At 28.8% G+C, this 24,589-nt stretch overlaps 1 protein-coding gene across 2 annotated transcripts; it reads left to right on the top strand.

Annotated features, from left to right (window-relative positions):
- Positions 1-11,229: 11,229 nt before the first annotated feature.
- LOC118028912 (serine carboxypeptidase-like 20) lies at positions 11,230-19,973 on the top strand. Of its 2 annotated transcripts, XM_035032667.2 has the most exons (14): positions 11,231-11,606; positions 11,748-11,884; positions 13,652-13,728; positions 13,845-13,967; positions 14,178-14,280; positions 14,470-14,507; positions 14,976-15,080; positions 16,286-16,363; positions 16,455-16,703; positions 16,798-16,863; positions 16,948-17,072; positions 17,948-18,061; positions 18,396-18,441; positions 19,768-19,973. In XM_035032667.2, the coding sequence occupies exons 1-14, from the start codon at positions 11,461-11,463 to the stop codon at positions 19,849-19,851; spliced, it is 1,491 nt and encodes a 496-aa protein (XP_034888558.1). In that variant the 5' UTR covers positions 11,231-11,460; the 3' UTR covers positions 19,852-19,973. The 2 variants fall into 2 exon arrangements, with proteins under 2 accessions (XP_034888559.1, XP_034888558.1); XM_035032668.2 differs by lacking the exon at positions 16,286-16,363 and having other exon boundaries at positions 11,230-11,606.
- The last annotated feature ends 4,616 nt before the right edge of the window (positions 19,974-24,589 follow it).

Below are 24,589 nucleotides of genomic sequence, written 5' to 3'. Positions count from 1 at the left end.
ATCCACCTCTTCATATTGGCTTTTCTCTGACTTAATCTTTATGTTATTAATGGTAATTTTAACATGTCTCGACATTTCACATTTTTTGAAAAGATCGATGAAAAAATAAAGATGACATATCATGTCTTCTCAATGTCTATCCTAGTAAATAAAATAATATGCATGCACATCAAATCTAACAAATTAAAAAAGAAACATGATAATAACAACATAAATAAAATAAATGCATAAATTAAACAAAATAAATAAATGTTCAGTAATAAATGACAATAAAAGCATTGAAAGATAAAACACATGCTTATAGGCTTTACTCTAGTGTCTCTAGTGGAGTCGTCATGTTGTCAATACCTGACATACATTCAAACCTCCAAAAATTAAAGAAAGAATTGGAAAAATAGAGTTGCCAACTTATCTTTAAGTCTGTATCCTTAAAAAATAGAAATATTAGAAGTATGTCAAGTAGATATTGATAACCCTTTTTTTTTTTTGTTCCAAACATATCACTATTTTTTAAGGAATCAAAGATCTTTTATATTTTTATTAAAGAGTTCCGTGTATTTGCACACTTTTTTTAGTCTCTAAAAAAAGATAATTTTTTTTTTTAGGAACACATGTAAAACCTAAACTAACCTAAATAGTTAAGTTTTTTTGTTTGTTACCTTATTTAATGGGTAATGAATAAAGCATGAATATTATCAAACCTAACCCATGATTTCTTATGAATACCCATAACCTAATGAATAAAATAGAAATATCTAATTATTTTTTTCACCAATTAAGTAAGATATAAATATAAAGAAATCTGACCTGTAAATATATATTCTCAATCTTGGATTCAAGAAAGGTTGATCTCCTTGCTTTTCTCCATGTAAAATCCTCCTTTTACCGGTGCTTTTTATGCCTAAATTGTGGTTGTACTGTTAACTTCACAAGGCTTTCCTCGTATATAGCTGTAAAATCCAATTCTATCGCTATATAGAATCTCTAAAAAGAGAAATACTTACATGTATATTTTATAATAAAAATGGAAACGGATTTTTTTTTTTGTTATCCTTATTTAGTTTAAGGATATTTTTAATTTACATGTTTTCATAATTAACTATTCATGATTAATTAGTTCATGGAGTAAGTTGATATATGAAGTAATTTTTTTTTTAAAAAAAAAAAACTATCTAGTTCTGAATTTCTTAAGAAATTCCATATTTTTACTTTAAAATTAAGTTGGTTGAAGCAAAGATAGAGTAGTATAGGGTTTTTAAATAATATATAATTTGATATCATAAAAAGCATAATAGTATAACATAAAATAATAGTATCGTAGAAATAGTTAAACTCGATAACAAACTCTATTTTCTTTTTCTTTTTTTTTTAATTATACACTCTTTTTTATATTTTAGAATTTTTTTTCTTAACATAATCCCTTTTCTTGACATTCATCTTCTTTATACAATGAAAAATATCTAATAGTTAGGACTCATTTTAAAAAAAAAAAAAAACTCAAGAAAATGCTTTTCTTGCCTGTTCACTAATTAGTGTAAAGTAAATATTGAAACAAAAGAAAAGCATACCAGTGGAATATTATTTAGGATGAAATTCATTTTACCTGTTAAAGTATGTTTATAGAAAATTAGGAAAAATTATTTTATCTATTACAGTATATTAATTTTATCAATTTCTATTCAACAAAAATTCTTAATCAATTACCTTTACAAAATTACATTCATTTATCTATAAGAATATTCCAGTCACATTAAAATAAAGGGAAAATAACAGGTTCATAAGAATAATTGATAAAAGACAACTTTTAAAAAGGAAAAAAAAAACGAATATAAGATAAAAATAAAATTCACTTTTTTTTTTAAAAAACTCTAGAGGCAAAAATATAATTTACCTTTTTATAAGTAAGAAAAAAAAAAGATTAAGAAGATATTAAATAAAAATATGTTTAGCAAATATATGTTTAGGTAAAATTATTTTGAGATGACTTTTGTATAAAAATAAATAAAAACAAGTTATTTTCAAGATTTGAAATGTAATTAAAGCTGAGTTTGTTTCCCGAAAAATAGTTTATGAGAAATTAATTTTAAATTTTCCTATGTTTGTTTGCTATTAGAGAAGTTGGTCAACATAAAACACTTTCCAATTAAAGAAAAAATTTAGCTTTGATTTTCAAAAAAAATATTTTCTTTTTATTTTGAACGGAAAACACTTTTTGAAAGTTGTGAAAAATTTAAAAATATCATATTATTTGCTGATTATATCAGATTTGATCATCAAACTTTTAATTGTTATATATATTTAGTTTTGAATATTTGTTTTTTCAATTTCATCCCTTAGAATTTAATTTTTATATTAACTATGGTCCTCATTTTTATAATTGTTATTTGCTTTTTCTCTTATTATTTTTTAATTGAATTTTTTTAACTATCAAATTTAGTCCTCATTCTTTTGATTATTACTTATTTTATTTGAAATAATTTATGAAATGTTAATTATTTTATTTTAATTTCTTCATCTTCTTTCAATTTTTTTTATTTTTTAGATTTGATTTCTATTATTTTGATTATTATTTATTTTATTTTAGATAATTTATGAAATTATAAATTTTTTTTTCAATTTTTTTTATTCATCTTTTTAATTTATAAGTTTTGTTTCTCATTATTTTAATAAACTTAAAAAAAAACTAAAATATTAATAAGTTATTTTCCAACTTATTTTTCATGACATAACTAAATATTGAAAGGTGTTTTCCAACTTATTTTTTATTACAGTACCAAACATAAAAAAATAATTTATTTTTTAAATTTTATTTTTTAAAAAAAATTATTTTTCAGCAAATAAACGGGATCTAAATATAAAATCTAATAAAAAAAAAAAAAAAAAACTATTTAGTTAATTAAAGAATATTTTCTCTGTAACAATACCAAAAAGTCACTAGATTTCTCTACGTGACTGATTGTTTTCGTCTTTTAATAAGAAAGAGTAGGTTCGAGCAGAGGACAAAAAGGCTGTCCCAGTAATTTAGAAAATGGCTCCAAATTAATGGAAAGTTAGGTGGGCCCCCCTTGTTTTCATAGACTTGACGCTCCAATCATTTCTTTCAGATTGCCTTTCCTGCCAGCAGGCATGTCTTACAAAGTGGCGCTTTGGGATCACCACCACCTCAAAAACAAGACGAGTCAAATTGCAAGAACACTGCCTTGTATTGGCTTTCTTTATGTTTGAGGCACGTTAACGACGCGGAAATTTTTTATGATTCCTAGAAGGGGGCCCCTTCTTTCATTTTCTTGACTTTTTCTACCAAAAAAATTAATAAATATAAATAAAAATATTAAAAAATTTGTTTCCTTGAATAAATTACAATAAATTTTATCAACAAAAATATTCCTTCATTCTATGCTAAGAAGAATTAAAATGAAAAAAAAAAGAGAGAATTAAAACAAACCTAAAAAATAAAATGACATGTTATTTATACCAATGGTTTTAATTCCATCAATAAACTCATTGGTAAATTGTTCACATCTGACATTGTTCATCATGTCAATTACCAATGAAATCATTAATGGAAAATTCCATTGGTATTTTTCAAAGAACTATAGCACTGTTCATTTCTTAATTGCACTGTTAATTACTGTTTTTTATAGATGAAATTACCAGTGAATTGAAAAGTCGTCAATGTTATTTGATGGGTTGTTGAAATTTTTTTTTATTAACTTGAATATTTAAATTAAATATTATAGATAAAATCACCGACGGATTGAAAAGTTGTTGGTGCTATTTGGCGGTTTCTGAAATGTTTTGATTAAATTAAAAATTTAAATTATATATTACATATAAAATTACGTATGAAATGGTTAAAAATATTAATATTTATTTATTCATCGATAAAATCATCGGTAAAATGACCTAATAAAAAGATTAGAATCCCTCATTTCACAATAGACGAGCCTCTTCTTTTTCTTCTTCCCCTTACATTATAAACATTAACATCCCTTTCTTTTCTTCTTTTCTCTTCTCCTCTTATGAAATGGTATGAATTTTTTTCTCTTCTCAGCTTCACTCGCAACTACATTAAGGTAAGATTTTTCTTTTTTCTTCTTTTTTATGTTTTTTCATTATATATGTTTTCTTAATTTTATTTTTAAAATTTTCTATGTTCTTAATAATTGTATGAATGTTGTTGTTTGATTTATTTATTTTTATTTGAGATCAATTTTTAGTTGATTTATTTATAGGATTTTTAAATAGATTTTAATTATTTAATTATTTTTCTAGTTTTGTTAAATAGATTTTTTAAAAAATATTTTTAAATAATCACTAATGAAATTGCATACGGTATTTTTATCAGTTATATGACAAGCTTCTCGAGAGAAATACCGATGGAATGAAGTAGGTAAATTTATTTTAGCGCGCTTTTCCCATTAGTAAATCCATCAGTAATAATATTTTTTAATTACTGACGGATAAAAAATTACCAGCAAAAAATTCATCGACTGAGCATTTTTGTCTATGATCCTGTCAGTAAATTAATTATCGACGAAATAATAGTATAAATACTGACAAAAAAAATTTGTTGGTAAATATAAGAATTCTGGTAGTGTTTTACTTGACAAAAAGTTCACAATTTTTTTATAAATGAAACTTAGAGGTGATTTCAAATATATTATTCCTTTTTCTAAAGTTTTGCTTAATTTTTTCTTGTAAATATTCAACTTGATGAATTTTATTTTCTTTATTTTTTTCCATTTTTGCAACTTCTCTTTCTTGATTGAATTTTTTATATATATAAATAAGGGCATATGCAAACCAAAGTTATCAATACCATTTAAAAATGTATTCTAGATTTTAAATTAATACAAATGTTTTAGTGTTAGTTCTTCAGTATTTTTGAAAAAATAGTATGATTGATATATATATAGTAATGAATCAATTATCTTATCTTAGATATACACTTGGTTATTTAACTAATTAAATATTCACCATATGTATTTTTATTCACTCTTTAATAAGTGGAATGGAACAAGAAGTCGAACGTGATATGCATTATGATTCTAACATGACATGAAAGGGGTTGATTCTAATGTGTATAAGCATTGAGAAGGTTCAATGATGATAACTCGGGCGAAACAACTACAAAGTGCCTTAACAAGTTAGATTATCACAACTAAAGCTTCGATGAGTTTAGAGGCTTGTAATTGAATGGAAATTGTTCAAATAAGTTTGTTTGTTTTCAAATAAGATTTGGGTCATGATTTGGGAGTTTTAAATTTGAGCTCAAATGTTTCACCACTTTACTAAATTGGAAAATAAACCTATTCTGTATGGTTTTAAAGTTCAAAATATCATTTTTTCAGTTTGTCCAACCATGCATGCATTCGAGTTTTGTATGAAAAAATATGGTTGTTTTAATTTTTGTGTGTCTGTGTTTGTGTTCTATAAGTAAAACATTTGTGCTACTTATTATTTATCTAGTTTTTTTAACAAAGTGATTTATTTGAGTCTCAATTATGTTATTTTGGTATTTCGTAGACTTGAAGGGTTGTTCCAACTATATAAAGATGTTTAAGAAAAATATTAAGCACTTTTAAAATAATATAAAACTTTTCAACTTCTTATTTTGAGAATTTTCTTCCTTGTTCTTCTATTTCTAGAATTGGTTGAAGAACAATTCAGACTTATCATTCTTAATTACAAAGAGTGTGGCATTTTATCCTGATAGGAATTCATTTTTGACATCTCCGACTTATCAAAAAGTTTCATTCAGACTACTATATTCCTTATTTTCATTACATATCATGTAATTTTTAGCCTAAACACCACAAAAAAAAAAAACCATATAACCAAATAACCAAATATATCTTCATTCATCTTCATATTAAATTGCTAGTTTGTTCAGGTTAGGAAGCTAAGGCATATCATCTTGGTATCAAAGGCATGGTTTCAGAATTAATTTGAGACTTTGTATATGACTGACTTGGGATTAGAAATATCAAGGATTATAGAATAAAACAAATTGTTTTCTTTGACTTCGATTTAGATTGGAACGATTTTTTCCTTGCTGATTGTGGTGGTTGTTCATATTCTTTTATTGAATTTTTGATATGAGTTGAAAGACATTGTTGTTCAGATTTATTTGTGAATTGTGGGAAATTGATATACTATGGCTAGAGAAAGGAATGAAGTTCCAAGGGGAATTATTTTGGAATAAGCACAACTTATTGGGTTGTAAGGATCTAATAACAAGATTCAAGAAGAAATGATAGGAATTTGTGATCAGATAAATGCCCTTATGCAAATGATGCAAAGGAGAAATTTGTAATCCCAATAAAGACAAGCTCGTAGGGTGCAACGAAATGCTACCATAGAGGCTAAATTAAAGTTAAATGGGGATGACAAGGGTGATGAAAGGGGTAGATTGAGAAGACATAAAAATCACCCTCCTAATGGAGGTAGACTTAAAGTTCCATCATTTTTAGGTTCTCACCCGAGGAGTACCTGGAGTGGGTTGAGAAGGTTAAAAAGATGTTCGATTGGTATGTGTATACTGATAAAAAGAAGTTTAAGGTGGTTACATTGGAGTTTACTGATTGCTTTATTTATAGTGGGAGAACTTGACAATTCAGAGGAGAAGAGATAATGAGGAGGATATCACTACTTAGATGTTTATGAAAAGAGTGATGGAAAAGAGGTTTGTACCTGATTACTACAAACATGAGTTATACATAAAACTTTAAACATTACAACAAGATTTTTTTAGTGTAGAGGAGTATGTGATAGAGTTTGAGTTAATAATGATATGTTATGAATTGATAGAACCCTAGGAACATACCATAACAAGCTTTATTGGCGGTTTGAGGAAGGGTATTGCTAATTTTATTGAGTTGCAACAACCATAAATCTTCCTTGATGATGTGATAAAATTTGTGACGATAGTAGAGAGACAAAAAAAAGAAGAAGTTTTCAAACTGGAATAATAGAAGTGAATGCTTTAAAATATATTTCCACATCTTCACAAACATGGAATGCACCTAAACAAGATGAGAAAGTGGGGTTTAGTAAGGGGAGTACAAGTTTAGACTTTACAAAGGGTAAAGAAAAGGTGATCGAACCTTAATATCCTTGTGGTCATAAGACATTAAGTGTTTCAAGTGTTTAGGACATGAGCATATTACTTTTGAATGTCCGAATAAGAGTTTTATGATTATATATGGGAAACATAGAGAGTTAGTCAGTAGTGATGAGGTCGAAACTGAAGTTGAGGATGAGATAGGAAATGATAAACAAGAAGAATATTTTGAGCCAACGAAAGGGTATTTGTAGTAATGCAACGAGTTTTAAATGCACAAGTTGATGTTAACAAAGAACAATATGAGAACATTTTTCATATGAGATGTTAGATTCAAGATAAGGTGTGTGGATTGATCATTGATAATGGAAGTTGCACAAACATTGCATCCACTACTTTGGTGGAAAAATTAGGTTTAACTACTATTCCACATCCTAAATAATATGGTTCACAGTGACTTGACAAGAATACACAGATTCAGGTGATAAACAAGTTTGTGTGTTTTTTCCCATCAAAACCTATCATGATGAGGTTTTGTGTGATGTGGCTCTGATGTCAGCTAGCCATGTTTTATTAGGGCATCCATGGTAATTTAATAAAGATGTGAGCCTATAATAGATAGAAAAATATACTTATTTAAGTTGAATAAAAAGAAGGTCAATTTGTTGCCATTGAGTTCTCAACAAGTTAGAGATGATTAATTACGAAGTCAGCAAAACAAGGTTAGATCGGGTAAACAGCTTATATTAACCAAGAAAAGAGACATCATGCAAGCATTAAATTTGATTGGGGTTGTTTTATAGTAAGGGTAAAAACCGTTATTGTAAGTAGAGGATGTGAAATTGCCAAGATATATTATAAAGTTGCTTAAAAAGTTTTCAGAAGCATTTCTAAAAGATTTACTTAAAGGTTTACCACTTATTTGTAGATTAAGCATTCTATTGACTTAGTGACGGGAGCTTCACTTTTTAACTGACTAGCCTATAGGTGTAATCCAGATGAGGCAAATGAGATTTAAAGGTAGGTTAGTGAGCTCTTAGAGAATGGCTACATGTGAGTGTTACGTAGTCCATGTTTTGTTCCTACTTGTGCTGAAAAAGGATGGTACTATGCAAATGTGTGTGGACAACCATGCAATCAATAAGATAACAATTAAGTATTGATTCCTTATACCTATACTTTATGAATTGTTTGATAAGTTGCATAGTGTTGCGTTGTTTTTTTTTTTTTTTTTAAGATTGATTTGATGAGTGATTATCATCAAATTAAGATGAAAAAGCGGGATGAGTGGAAAACATCATTTAAAACTAAAAACAGGTTGTATTAAAGTATGGTAATGCCATTTGGGCTATTTAACGCACCTAGTACATTTATGTGACTTATGAATCATGTTTTGAGGAAGCATATTGAATTGTTTGTTGTCATGTATACTAATGATATTTTGGTGTATAGTAAAACTTTTGATGATCAGGTGGAGCATCTTAGGGTTGTATTTGAAACCTTGCATTGTGCTAAATTGTATAAAAAACTAAATAAGTGTCATTTCTATCAAGAACATGTTTTTTTTTTTTGTTATATCATTTTAGTAGTGAGGTTAACGTTGACGAAGAAAAGATAAAAGCAATAAAGATTGGCTGAAACCTACTAGCATTTATGATGTGAGGAGTTTCCATGGTTTGGATACATTTTATCTCTGATTTATGAAGAAATTCAATTCTATAGTTGAACATTTGATTGAATGTTTGAAAAAGTAAAGTGAGTTTTGATGAAGCAAAAATGCACAAAAGTCTTTTGAGTTAAGTAAAAAGAAGTTATGTACTGCTTTTGTTTCAACACTTCTAGATTTTGCTACGACATTTAAGATAAAGTGTGATGCTTCTGAGGTTTGAATTAAGGGTGTGTTATTACAAGAAAGGAGGCATATTGCATACTTTAGTGATTATATGGTGTATAGTTAAACTACTCAATTTATGACAAAGAGTTCTATGCTTTAATTTGAGCTCTAGAGGTATGGCAACACATTACTAAAAGAGTTTGTTGTGTATACTAACAATGAATCCTTGAAGTATATTGAGGGTCAAAGCAAGTTAAACCGAAGACATGCTAAGTGGGTAGAGTTTATAGAGTCATTTCTATATGTCATTAAGTATAAAAAGGGATAAATTGATGTAATTATTGATGCTCTTTTTATGAAGTATGCATTGCATTTTATGTTGAAAGAAAGGTTGATGGGTTTTCAACAAGTGAAGATCAATATACTAATGATTCCTTCTTTGCTAATGTGGTTGTTGAATGTACTAAGGGAGCTTGTGATGGGTTTTTTTATGCATGGATGTTACTTGTTCAAGATGGGCATAATGTGTATTTCTTTAGGTTCTTTACAAGAGTTGCTTGTGCGAAAGACTCATAGTGATGGTGATAGTGGTCATTTTGGTGAAAAGAGGACTTATGAGTTGCTGAAAGAACATTTCTTTTAGCCTAGTATGTTGAAGAATGTTCACAAAATGATTGAGAGGTTTGTTGTGTGCAATAAAGCTACGGGCAAGGAAAATCCATATAGGCTATTTATGTTATTGCCTATTCTAGAGCAATTATTGATGAATATTAGCATGTATTTTGTACTTGGGTTGCATAGAACACAACATGGAAAGGATTCAATTATGGTTGTGATTTATCAATTCTCCAAAATCTTAAACTCGATACCTTACCACAAGATTGGCGATATTGTAAACATTATTGATTTGTTCTTTAAGGAAGTTGTACGTTTGCATGGAGTCCTTAAAAGTATTATATCTAATCATGATGCAAAGTTCCTAAGACATTTTTGGAAGATTCTTTGGAAGAAGCTTGGAACAAAACTACTATTCAGTACCACATGTCATCCACAAACCGATGAACAAACCAAGGTAATGAACCAAACTTTCTTCTTTATTGCGAGTTGTTATAAGTAAAAATTTAAAGAGTTGGGACTTTTGTTTGCCTATTGTGAAGTTTGCTTATAATTGTAGTGTGTATAGACCTATAAAAATTTTACCATTTGAAGTTATGTATGACTTTAACCCTTGTGTTTTTATTAATCTGATGCCTATTCTAAATGACGAGAGTACTTCTATAGATGAGGTTAAAAAGGTATAAATGATGAAAAGACTCCATGAACAAGTTCGATCTCATATTGAGGAGAAGAAAACAAAGTATGCCAAACATGCTAATAAAGAATGAAAAATGGTCAAATTTACGCCAAGAGATCTTCTTTGTATTCATCTTAGCAAAGACAGACTTCCAAGCTAGTGAAAATCCAAATTGATGTCGAGAGTTGATAGACCATTTTAAGCTATTAAAAGAGTGAATGATAATGCTTATAAGGTTGACCTTCTTGGTGATTATAATGTTTCAGTTACTTTTAATGTAAAAGACTTGTCACCTTGCTTGAAAGATGTTGATGATTCTGATTTGAGGACAAATTACTTCCAACCCAAGGGTGATGATATGCATCATGATTTGAGGGTTGATTCTAATATGTATGGGCATTTAGATGGTCCAATTATGAGAGCTCGGGTGAAATAACTATAAAGTGTTTTAAGAAACTAAATTAGCACAATTGAAACTTCAATGAGTTTGGAGGCTTGTAAATTGAATGAAAATGGTTTAAATATGTTTGTTTGTTTTCAAATAAGGCTTCAGTAATGGTTTAGGAGTTTTGAAGAGTTTAGATTTGTTTTCATCCTATTGACTAATATGAGCTCGAATTTTTCACCACTTTATTGCATTGGAAAATAAGTCTATTTTACGTGATTTTCAAGTTCAGAATGTTGTCTTTCCACTTTGTCCAACCATGTATATATTGGAGTTTTGTATGAAAAGTTATGATTGTTTTAATTTGTGTATGTGTGTGTATGATTAATAAGTCAAAAACATGTACTACTTATTATTTATCTTGTTTTCTTAATAAAGTTATTTATTTGATCTTAATTATATCATTTTGGTATTTTCTAGACCCGATAGGATATTCCAAATATATAATAATGCTTCAGACCAAACATTAGACACTTTTGAAATAATATAAAACTTTTCAACTTCTCATTTTAAATAAAATATATTTTAAAAAACCACATGAAGGAGAGAGAAACTTGGTATAAAAGCTCCTTTATTAAATTTTTGGCCTTTTATGCCAATCTCCTCCCGTCTTTGGTGTTTTCTTTTGCTTCCCTTGTGGTGTACGTCCTCACTTCAGCTCACATTGAATTTATCATCTCGTTCGCTCACCCTCTTTCTGTTTTATATAAAAAAGTTCTCTCCCCCTTCCTCTCCGGTGGTCCACCTATAATATATATAGTGGAATTACATGTCAACAATTCTTCCTGGCTTGGGTAGACATTATTGATGTCCGTGTGATCATGGCAATGGGTAAGTGGAGCTTTTTTTCTGGTATATCAATTTGCGTCCTTTTGAACTTTGCATCAGTTGCAGCAGCTCCGAAGGGCTCGCTTATCACAGGATTGCCTGGTTTCAATGGCGTTTTCCCATCAAATCACTACTCAGGGCAAGTAATTTTCCCTTCATTTGTTTGGTTTTTATCATCTAGTTGTGTCCAGTTTCATACTTAGAGAGGTGTTACTGATTAATGGAATCTGCTGCGAGTTTTGATAGAAATATTAACTGTTATTCAAATCTCAACTTGTAGCTATGTAACCTTCGATGATAAGAATCTTTTCTACTACTTCATTGTTTCCGAGAGAAATCCATCCAAAGATCCCGTGGTTCTGTGGCTCAATGGCGGCCCTGGATGCTCCAGCTTCGACGGCTTCGTTTATGAACATGGTAAGCCTCTGTCCATATCAACCACCAAGATTTTACTCTGTTTCATTCTTTTTTATACTTTCTTCATCATTTTAGATTGATTTACTTACATATCATTGCATTTAAGTCTGTAGCTAGGTTTTATAGTATTTTACGATCACAAATTAAGCCCTTTAGGCTCTTGTTTCCTAATATTTTCTCCGGGCTTGAATAATAGTAATAATATATGTATTATAAAGTTCATCCAATAGAATTACTTGGCTAGTTTGGGAGGATGAGGATATGGTAATGCATCACAACCTCAACTTTTAAAGACTGAGAGAGACATCTTGTTTTTCAAATTTATTTTCGTGGGTGTTTTTAATTACTCGTATTAATCTGGACTTTATGACAAGAAAATGTTTCCTCGTCGATAACGACGGATTAGGTCCAAAGATTGATCAGTTCACACTGAATTGGCTTTTTTAAGTCTTTTCTCTCTCAGAGACTCGAACCACAAGTTGCCCAAATGGCTATCAACACCATGCACCACTGAGAACCATTCTCTCTCAGTGGCGCGTGCAATTGCTCTACAAAATAGCTATTTAGGCCAAGGATTCATCACAATCCTCTGTTCTGTGATGATGATATCAAAAACAAAGACGAGGGCCCATCGCTTTGGCCTTTCTGCTGTGGTTTTTAGTGAAGAACAAGTACTCCCCCCCGTGTGTGTGTGGGCACACACACATCACACAGCACACAGCGCGCGCACAAATCAAATGCATGCTTCCCATATATTGATGCTGATAAAAGCTACAAATTACTTCAAATAATTTGGAGAAAAAAGTAAGTACTGTGTAAGAAAGAAAAAGACAAGCTCTTTCGAGGGAAAAAGAAGAAGAAGACATTGCTTTGACATCTGCTTTCGTTGTCCATCTCATCCATGGAATGGACAATCTAGGATCTTATGTCTGATCTAAACACAACCGCAACAATATTCTAAGATCTAGATCATATAAGAAGTTAACACAGAGAACGAAAGGAAGAGGTAACGAGTTAAGGAGAAATAGAGGGGGGAAAGGATCTTTTCATCATAGGCAGCGAAGATGATTTTTTGCCATATTGGGAGAGCTAAGGAAAGTGGATAGAGCTTTATTCCTTTTTATGCCATCTTTTATTTTTTTTGTTCTCCAAAATTAATTTCTTTTTATTTCATTTCTAGGTTACGTTGATGAAAATATATACAAAATATGATTTAGAAAAAAACAAATGATTTGGACGTGTCATGTCTGTAATTAATAGAAATTATGTTAAACAAAATTTAGTGGACGTTTGTGTATGATTTAGCCAATAATATAATATATTGAAAGAAATTAATTAACTAAACTATTATATGGTGCAAAGATAGGATGATTAAATCTTAAGAGATATTTGAATTTGTTTTCTAAAAATCATAAGTTCAAGTCCCATAAATTTAGAACCACTAGAAGCTTATATGGTTGTTAACTTTAGGGTTAGTGGGATTAGTCAAAGTAAACACAAACTAGCTTGAATATCCACGTTAATAATAATAATAATAAAAAAAGATAAAATAGCTAAAATTTTAATATTTAACCTTTTTTTTTTTTTGGCTATGTAATTTTTCATGGGTAAAACTTCAATTATATAATATAGAATTACATACAAACAAACATATAATCCCCATTTTTTTCTCTTGATTCAATATTTAAGAGTAACCTCAAATTAGTTTATGCATTAACCATTATTAAATTTTCTTTTCTTGGTTCCTTTTCATTGGAATACTTGTAGGGCCATTCAATTTTGAAGAAGGGAAACCTAAAGGAAGCCTGCCAATATTGCATCTCAACCCGTACAGCTGGTCCAAGGTCATAACTTCAATAGTTCTATTTAATTCTTCTAATTTGTTTTTCAATTTATCCTCTTAATTATAGTTCAATTATATTTTCTCCTAACTTTATATTATTGTCATTATTTTAAATAGGTTTCAAACATTATTTATTTGGACTCCCCATGCGGGGTTGGCATGTCTTACTCCAAAAACCAAAGCAAATACATAAACGATGACCTGCAAACGGCTGCTGATACGCATAATTTTCTCCTCAAGGTAATTTAAGTTCATCGACAAACGCAAGACCGGCCAGGAAAATAAAAGAAAACAACTTATATATATATATATATATATATATATATAGAGGTGGGTTTAGGATTAATGTGCTAAAACTAGTTCAAAAATACGTATGAAATTCTGTACAAAAAGGATTCTTTTTTTTAATTAATTATTTCAGCTCTAAGATTTGTTTGTTTTGCAATATAGTGGTTTCAGCTGTATCCAGAGTTTGTCAACAATCAATTTTACATCTCGGGAGAGTCCTATGCAGGGATTTACGTGCCTACACTTTCTGCTGAAGTGGTGAAAGGTATGTCGATTATTTGTAGTATTGACACATGATATTTGTGTAACATGATATTTCTTTAAAGTATTTTTTATTAAAAATATAATAATCTTTTTATTTTTATATTGATATATCAAAACTATATATAGAAAAAAAAATAAAAAGGGGTATTCTTTTTTTTTAAGAAAGTGTACAACTTTGCTTTCTTTGCAGGAATACAGGGAGGTCAAGTTCCTGTTATCAACTTCAAGGTAATATTTTATTTGAGAGAGTGTCTATGGTTATTTTTTAAAATATTTTTAATTTAAAAATATATTAAAATAATATTTTTTTTAATTTTTAAAATTATTTTTGACATCAGTACATGAAAATAACATGAAAATATTAAAAAATATTAATTTAAAAAAAATTAAATTATTTTTAAAATATAAAAATAAACAGATTAAAAAAAATACAAGCAAGGCCAATTGAAATAAAATGAGAAAAATATTAAAACACAAAAATAAAAATAAACAGATTCAAAAAAATAATATTTTTTTATATTTTTAAAATTGTTTTTAACATTAGCATATTAAAATAATCTGAAAATATTAAAAAAAATTAATTTAAAATAAATAAAAAAAAAACAGATTGTAAAAAAATGCAAGCAGGGCCGATTGAAAGAAAATGGGAAAAATAAATGGTGAAAGTGCTAATCGCAGATATAATTCTTGATGCAGGGCTACCTGATAGGAAATGGAGTGTCCGGCAGCCAATTTGAGGGGTTGAGTGCTCTTGTCCCTTTTGCGCATGGGATGGGCCTTCTCTCGGACGACATTTTCGAGGTAAGAAAATCACATTTCATTTTATTTTTTCCTCACCTGTCACTATTAACAAAGACAACGAAGAGTTGCAAAAATACTATTGTGCACACATATATAAAAAAGACTATTCACTGTGAAAGTTTAAATTACACTTTTTTCCCTTTTTTTGGTTAATTTTTTTTTTTTTTTTTTTAAGTATTAAGTTTTATAATTTTATAATTTATTATGCTTGTAGTCTAATGATATAAGTCATGAGATTGGAAAGTTAATACAGGTTCGTATCTATTTCTTTTTTTTTTTTTTTTTTTTATTTTATTATTTGACATTATTATTTTTTTTAAAATTGTTTTTGTGATTATTTTCAAAAAAAAAAATTCTATTAAGTTATCCTAACCTCATACATTATTATCCCAGGCCATAAGTTTTGTAGGATTTTTTTAATATGGTTTTTTTAAAAAACAATTGTGTTTATATTTTTAAAGATATTATTCTGATTTATCTATAATTGTTTTATATGGATGATTTTTATTTTTAAATATATAAAGTATTTATTTTTAGATGATATTTCTAATTTATGCAACCTTATATGATAAGTTTTCTCTTTATTTTATTCAATTGTTTTCATGTATGTATCTATTTCTATTATTGTTTAATTTAATAAAAGATTGATTTTAATAAATAAATTCAATAAATACATTCAGGTAAATGTCCTATGTTGCAAACCAAATATCTCGGTCTACAATTATCTCTCAATTTTTTTGATATTGCTTTTAGTTATTGTTAATGATTATTTATTTACACAAATAGTTAACAATTTAATTAATTAAGTGCTTGTATGGACCAAATATCTTGATTTATAATTATCTCTTAATTTTTTCAATTTTGCTTTTATTTATTGTTAATGATTCTTTTTCATTTATTAACACAGATGATTATCAATTTATTTGATAAAGTACTTGCATAAAATTTTCAATTTAAATTTAGATTTTTTATGTTAAAAAAACACGTTAAAAAAACTTATGTATCTTAAAAAAAAATATGTGGCTCGCAATAAAACACGAGTCATGTAATATTGTATTACATGATGTGTCATATATCCTTCCTTCCTTCGGGACATTAGAGAATATAGATCTAATAGTTTCAATTATACAATGAAAATTTTAAATTATGTTTACCTTTCCCGAATCATTCTTAGTTAATGCAGCCGATCATGGAAACTCTTGCAGGAAGTTGAACGTGCCTGCAAAGGGAATTATCAAAATGCTAGTGTTAGTTGCTATAATAGTATCGGTAAAATTGACGAAGTAAGATGATGTTTTCTTACCCTTTTAATACCTGTGATTTCAACATCTCAAGCAAGCTAATCAAGTTTTGGTGCCCTGGGTTTCTTCTCAGGCTCTCTCGGGGCTAAACATTTATGACATCCTTGAGCCTTGTTACCATGATCCAGCATCCGATCAACATGCAAAAGGAAACGCAAGCTCAAATTTGCCGATTAGCTTCCAGCAACTGGGGGCAACCGACAGGCCCCTCAAGGTGAGGAAGAGGATGTTTGGCCGTGCATGGCCGCTGTGGGCGTTTGAAAAGGACGGTAAGTTCCCATCGTGGTCGGAACTTGCCTTGCAAGGAAGTGTCCCGTGCGTTGTAAGTCCCTCAAAACCCTTTCAACAAGCCCTGGAAACTTATCTATATTGAGATCCTATTTGTTCTTACCAGTTGTTAATTTGCTGTAAAACAGAACGACGAAGTTGCAACTACATGGCTAAATGATGAATCTGTCAGGAAAGCAATCCATGCCGAGCCGGTAAGTTTTCCGAATTCACGATCCTGCCGTCTAGATTTGAATTAGCTTTCTTTTGTTTAATGTTCTTCTTGTCTCAAATGATAGAAATCCATCGCCGGACCTTGGCAAATATGCTCTGACAGAATAGAATATAATGGATACAGCGCCGGAAGCATGCTTCCATACCATAAAAATCTTACCGCCCAAGGATATCGAGCCCTTATTTACAGGTAATGTACTACTAGTCTTTGATAAAATCTATTCTTAAAACTTAATATAATAATCTAAGTTTTTCCAAGATAGTATTCAATTAATTCTGAGATATATAGTTTAACTGGTCATATCTTGAATTTGTTTTCTAAAACACTAATTTGAGTTTTACAAATCTTAGAATCACTGAAAACTTCTAAAAATGTTAACTTCAGGACCCGTAAAATTAGTCGAAATTCAAATAAACTTATCCAGACACCTGCATTAATAAAAAAAACAATAGCGTTTAATTTAGTAAAATATTGATGTTTTTTATTATCATAGCTAGTGCTCTTGAATTTGGATTCTACCACTTTTTTTATTTTATGAATGATTCTTATTCTCTTTTTCTAACTAAAACTAAACCATAACAATGTATTGATGTTTCTTATTATCATAGCTAGTGCTCTTGAATTTGGATTCTACCACTTTTTTTATTTTATATATGAATGATTCTTATTCCCTTTTTCTAACTAAAACTAAACCATAACAATATATTGATGTTTTTTATTATCATAGTTAGTGCTCTTGAAGTTGGATTCTACCACTTTTTTTTATTTTATGAATGATTCTTATTCTCTTTTTCTAACTAAAACTAAACCCCACACACACACACATATATATATATTTGAATATTTCAAGGATCTAAAGTGCTTTCTTCTACAGATACAAGAGTCTTTTAAGTTTGAGGGAGTTCTCCAGTTATACTCAATAAACAATATCGGATGTTGTTCTTCTTTTGCTCATAGAAACCCTTCTGTTCTCCTCCTTTTGTTTCCACAATTTCGGGAAAAAAAGAGAAGTAATTATTGTTCTTAGTTTGTGAAAATCTAAGTTTTATTTACTTTCCATACAGTGGAGACCATGACTTGTGCGTGCCATTCACTGGTACGCAAGCGTGGACAAGGTCACTTGGATACAAGATAGTAGATGAATGGAGGTCTTGGATGTCTGACAAACACGTTGCCGGGTAAAATTGTTATCAATTCAAATTAAGATTTGTTTGTTTTTTATTTGAAAAATGTTTTTAGATTTTTTTTAAAGATTTTAAATTATTTTAATTCACTGATATCAAAATATAATCTTTAAAAATAAAATAATTATTTTAATATATTTTTTAAAAAAATATTTTAAAAAATAATAGCTATTACACTCTCCATCATTATAAACATCTTAGCTTCTTTAATGGATAGAATATAGAACATTTTTCCGGACAAAAAAGTTGCAAAAGATTAATTTTGTCTGTGTAACTAATAATACTCTTTCGTCGTGGCTGAATTTTATGTTTAATTTGACTGTTACAGATACTTGCAAGGATATGACAATAACCTAACCTTTCTCACCGTCAAGGTATGAAAACCTCATCTCCTCACTATGTTTGCTACAACTTCTGCATAGATAATAATATTCGGATGCACTTCAAAATTAAGCGTTTTTGCAAACTTGATTTTAAAAAAAAAAAAAATGAAAAATGAAAGCTTGTCATTCATTAAAAAACCAAAATAGCAGGGGATAATCTAACTGATAAAAAAAATTTAAATTAATGTTTTTTATAATGGTTGGTTAAAAAGAGTTTTAGCAAAATCAAGCCTAAATATTAATAAAAGCTTTTTGAAGAATTTTTGTGTAACAAATCTACATGTTAATGAGGAGTGTTTTAAAGTGACTTTTTTATTTGGAAATATATTAAAATAATAATTTTTTATTTTTAAAAAATTATTTTGACATCAGCATATTAACGCACATCAAAACGATTTGAAAACACAAATAAAAATTAATTTGAAGCAAATAAAAAAAATAAAAATTTTAGATTTTTCTAAAAATATGACAAATTGATTCTAAATAAACAACATCATAACTCGACCAGAGAGGATCCTTGATGTCCATGAACCCTATCATTAAAACATCACACCAAGCTAATCACAAGAAAGAGGAAAGAAGACATTTCTTCTAAAGGTTAGCTATTGCCGTTACAACTAAACAAAAGGCTAAACCACTATCTTTAGTGAATTAATTTAACACTTATTATAGCATTCACACCAAAGCTAAAATCATGAACAAGTCTTAATACATAAACTTTAGCTAATGTTAACCTTTTATATTTCTTGTAAAATATCTCAAGTTACGGTTAATTAAAGTGTTATTAAAAGGTGTATCCTTCAGTGTCATTATTTATGATAACAAATGTCACCATGCTTAACCCTAAAGGGTAGCTCAACTGATCAGGTCTTAGGTTTGCTTGTCAATGATCACTGAGATTAGTCGAGGTACACGTAAGCTGGTCTGGACATCCACATTATTAAAAAAAAAAATTCTCACCCTACTTTATAAATTGATCATCTGAACATAACTATAAAGGGAAAAACAAATACCAACAATTTGATTTTTCGTATGATAAATGGATGACATGTAGAATGGCATGAACAATATATAATATATTTCACCAACAATGTTGACATGTAGCCTAGACTCAATCCCAAGGTACTTTGGATTATAAATGCAAAACATTTAAGCACACTATTAATAATATGATGAAGTGATTTTGAATATGGTTGATTATTACCTCTATAGCCTTTGTTCATAGAAAAAATATATATAATTGTTATATTTAAGTCGTGTAATGTGAAAGGCTACAAATTTTATTATTTAATTATAAAATCTCATCTATTTGCACAGGGGGCAGGGCATACAGTTCCTGAATACAAACCACGAGAGTCGTTGGATTTCCTCAGTCGTTGGTTGGATGGGAAGCCAATATAAAAAGTGGGGGATTGAATAATTAAGATCTTGATATACACATATTCTGATTTTGTGTTATCTTTTTTTTATATAATTAAATGAACTTTTTTTTTATTTATATATGAATTTTTTTAAAGGAAACCAATTTAATAAGGGTTACAATTCTGGATGTTATATTAATTTATACCAAGTTAACATATATTGAAGGACAAGTTCTTGCATAATCTTATATTATACATTTACAACTACGAACTATATATGCTGCAAACTTGCAATAAGCATATGCGTCTGTCAATATACGTAATCTTCTTCTCCCTTTCCCCTTATCATTTCTTACTGTCCTTTTCTTTCCCTCGAGCTTCTCTAGCTTTCCTTTCTTTTCCCCTTCTATCCTTCCCTCATTCTCTTTTTTTTTTCTTCCCCTTAGGCTTAAGTGAGCCAAAGGGTAAGCCTGATGGTGTTATGTTTTTTTTTTTTTTTTTTTTCCTTGCTTTCTTTCTCTTTCTTTTTTTTCCCTCTCAAGCTCAATTGGGCCAATAGATAGGCCTCGTTGGTCTTCCCTCATCACTTGCCTTCAAGTCTTTGAAAATGCATACATTTTTAAAATTGTTTTTTTTTTTTTTTTACTTTATGTCATAAAGTATGAGTATGCTTGAACATGTATATGAATTACATTTTTTTAATGGAGATTTTTCATAGAGGTCATTTTGATGGAGAATTTTATGGAGAACTTTCGTCAAGATTTTCTTGTTGCTCAAGGATTTTTTTAAGTTTGTGAGTAAAGTGACTATTTGTGTAGACTTTTGACATCTAGGCTTGAATGAAGATTTGTTTTTGTACTTTCAAAGGGAAGAAATTTCTTGAAGTCCACTTTTGCTAAAGGTGAAGAATACCATGGAGAAAATACTATAATGGATGTTTTAGGGAGGTTATTGTATGGAGATTTGAAGATTTTGTATGAAGATTTTATTTGGAGACATGGAGATCAATACTTTTTTAAGAATATTTTGAAATCAAGCCAGGTTGTTTAGTACCCGAATAGAGATCATATTGTACCCGAGTTGGTAATTTTAAATGACTAAATGGAGATGTTCATAACCAAAAGAGTTTTTTTCCTCCTAAAAAGAAATCACAAAAAGACTTCATATAGAGATGAAAATGATCAACACTATGGATAAAAACATAACATGGACTCATTAGAGAGACAATATTATGAAAAGTTCAAATGATTTGCCTATGCAATAGAGATACAATTCTTGAAAATTATTTAATTTCAGGTAATGCATTGTAAGTTGTGTCGATCTATTCTCTTCTTTATTCGGATTGTATTTCTTTCATGAAAAATTATTGGAGGTAACTCTTAAAAATCAATATTTCCATCTTTTTTTTAGGGCATAAAAGTCCTTTGTATCATGCCAATTGTTATAATGAACAAGACAAAATTTATTAGAGTTTTGTATATTTACATCACTTTTTATCGGAAAAGAATATTGCATAAATTCTCTACTTTTATTGGAAGCCAACACCTAAGTACGTATGGTGGTAAGAGTTATCATTATGAGCATATGAGAATATCAACCAATCATGAATGGAACCTTTTTAGTTCTTTTTAGATGTTATCGGCCTACAAGGAAATCGATGTTGCTTAGGAGATTCTTTATATATATATATATATATATCATTGAACCCAATGGTTTTCTTACTTGGTAACAATCGCATTCTCTATGAAAACATGGTTTTCCATTATCTTTTTAACTTTTAAAACAGCTTATAATCATTTCTATAAAGTATAATTATAGACACCATTAATCAAAGTTTTAGTGGTAATGAGTTCATGTAGACATTCCATATTGAGTGTTTCCTTATTAAATGTTTATTGATATGCTCTAGTGCTCTCATATCTCTTATTATGTGATAACAAATAGCTCAATTATTAATTGGTATACTAGTACTAAATTAGGAGATAAGTTTTACATAGAGATTATGAAAGTCAATGATAGTTGGGTTTTAGGCTATAGTACCATGCCTAATAGACTCGTGGAAAGTCATTCAAAAGATTTTGAACATGGTATCGCAATCTTGTATTACAAGTTCCAGGTTACTTTATATATTTTTTTATAAGTTCTATTAGGTCTATAAGTTCATCATAGTTGTCTAATTTCTTCTTCGTGGACACATAATCCTTGGAGAGATAGGTGTGAAAACCTTCAAGTTATATATATATATATTGGAATACAATTTTGATATCTATTTGTCAAATTTTATAATCATGATATGAAACTATAGTTTACATAATCCTTATGGATTTTGACATAGTTATTAATGAGAAGATTTTATCAAAGTCAACTTCTTGTCTTTGTTTGCAACTTTTATCAACTAGTCCAATATTGTATGCATATACATTACCATGCATGTTAGTCTTTTTTTAAAAAAACCTAATTAGTTCATTATAAATTTTTAACATGATCATATTAATTACCTTATTTTAGTAACACCATACTTTTAAATATTATCATGAATTCATGATGTTAACAACAAATCAAGTTTCTTTCATAGCACAAGTATCGGTTATACCATACGGTTTGGCTATGAAAGTGCTAAGCATTTATTGTACTAGGTGTTACACAACACAAATCTAGATTAACCATTTAATAAGCAAGGTATTAAGAATCAATAAGATAAAAAAGATAAGACATGTTAATAACAAACTTTCTTGGATATAAACATTGAAGTTCATGTTGAGTTTATATTATACATATTCTAACACCATTAGTGAAACCTTTTCACCTTGACATAATAAACTTAGCTAAACATAATGAATAAGAGAAACATAAATAAACAACATAAGAACATAAGTATAGTAAAGGAAATGAAAAGCATAAACAAAAGATTAAGGAAAATATAACATGAAATAAAACTTAAACATTACAAAAATATAAAGAAATAAATAAAAAGCATGATCTTGATCTGAACAACCAAGATGCCTAAATGCATGGCAAATGCCTCCTTTTATAGGCCAAAATTTGAAACTATTGATTTGATGATTAATTTTTGAGTGGGTAGCCACATCTTGACTTAGTGACAATCCCTATCTTCTTGTTTGAACAAAACATCATTGATAACATCTGAATTTGAACCAACTATACTCATGAAAGTTCTAGGAAATTGTCTCATCTTTCCAAGAAAAAACAATTGAGGTCATTTGAACTTTTAGAACTCGAGATATGGGCTGACAATGTCTGGGTTACAGAACAGATTTGGACTTCTCCGTTGTTGCTATAAATTAGACTTAAAAATGACATTTTTAAATCTTGGACTCCACATAAAAGTTTAAGACTTATGTCTTATCTTTCCATCCATATGAAGGAGACCTAAATTTGAGATCTACAGCTCCAGATATGACCCAATTACCGAACGGTGTTCTAGTTTGGACTGAACCAACATCTTTTTTCTAAGTTTGGCCCTCTCTTTGTCCTTTCAATTTCAGTACTTAAACTCATCAATCAATCCTTTCATTTATGTGATAGGCCTGCATTTAAGATGAATATTTACCATAAATTAAAGGTATCTTATATTACTAGATATGTTATTATAAAACATGCTTTAGTTAATGAGTTATTGACACTTCAAGTACAAAATGATGATATAAAACCTTGATAAAAATATACTTTTAAGTACTAATCAGTAAGCTCAATTAAGAAATTAGTATGAGAATCACTCAACCACGTAAAAGATAGCAAGAATACGAATTTATATATTAAAATAATCTTCTAGTCTAACTTCAAAAAGTCTATACAAAATAGTATTTATACTAGAAAGAATCCTAAGTCTAATATGATATCCCTAATTAATATGGATAAACCTAATAAATAATAATAATAATAATAAGAATCCAATGAACACGAATTCAAATAAAAGCCATAATATCTATAAAATGCCTAATAATAACTAAAATATAAATAAAACAATATCCTAACAAATTTAAATAAGACTAAAGTCATTATTATAATCTGCTAGTAGAATTAAAGCCCAAATTCAAATGAATGGTTCTCTCTTGTCTAAATGAATTAGAAGGTGTTCTATATATTATTAGAAAGTCATGGATGTTTACTTTCAATGCAACTGGAATTGCATTAAAATTATTTTTATAACTCCAGGTATGACCAAAATATTATTAAAATTTCAAAATTGGAAAATTTGAATATTTTTAAATAAATCTTTTTGTAATGTCTAAATGCCCATCTATAAGCCCTTATTGAACATAAATTAAATTAATCAAGGCTTGTACTTCATTATTTAATATTTTTTTGAAACCCACCTTAGCCAATGTGTCTTGAAGAAATCCATTGAAAGCCTCTTTGAACCTCTTAGCTCTAAGTCTTGTCACTGGACCAATTGGAAACCTCTTACGGATCTCATGGTGTTACTTGGATCATACTCCTTAAAAGGATTCTTCCTTTAATCATCACCTATATCAAATAAAATGATATCAGAAATATTGAATGTAACACTAACATAATACTCACCTAGTAGATACAATTTATAGGTATTGTCATTAATCATCTCCATGATCTGAAAAGGGATCATCTTGTCGAGGCATAAATTTTAATCTCCTTTGTTTAGGAAACCTAATCTTCTAGTTCAAACCTTACTAATTTTTATCCTTTATTAGCATTAAATACATATTGCTCATTCTTTTTCTCTATTTGTTGTTGTATTTTTGCATTAAGTCTTTTCATCACCCATGATTTTTTATTAC

Source organism: Populus alba, chromosome 19, assembly GCF_005239225.2.
Source record: "Populus alba chromosome 19, ASM523922v2, whole genome shotgun sequence".
Taxonomy (NCBI): Eukaryota; Viridiplantae; Streptophyta; class Magnoliopsida; order Malpighiales; family Salicaceae; genus Populus; species Populus alba.
This window is presented reverse-complemented; position numbering and strand designations above follow the sequence as displayed.

Coding starts and splice junctions, on each gene's coding strand:
- LOC118028912 (XM_035032667.2), top strand. CDS start 11,461: ATGGCAATGGGTAAGTGGAGCTTTTTTTCTGGTATATCAATTTGCGTC. Junction 16,704..16,797: donor AAGGAAGTGTCCCGTGCGTT/GTAAGTCCCTCA, acceptor GCTGTAAAACAG/AACGACGAAGTTGCAACTAC. Junction 16,864..16,947: donor AAGCAATCCATGCCGAGCCG/GTAAGTTTTCCG, acceptor CTCAAATGATAG/AAATCCATCGCCGGACCTTG.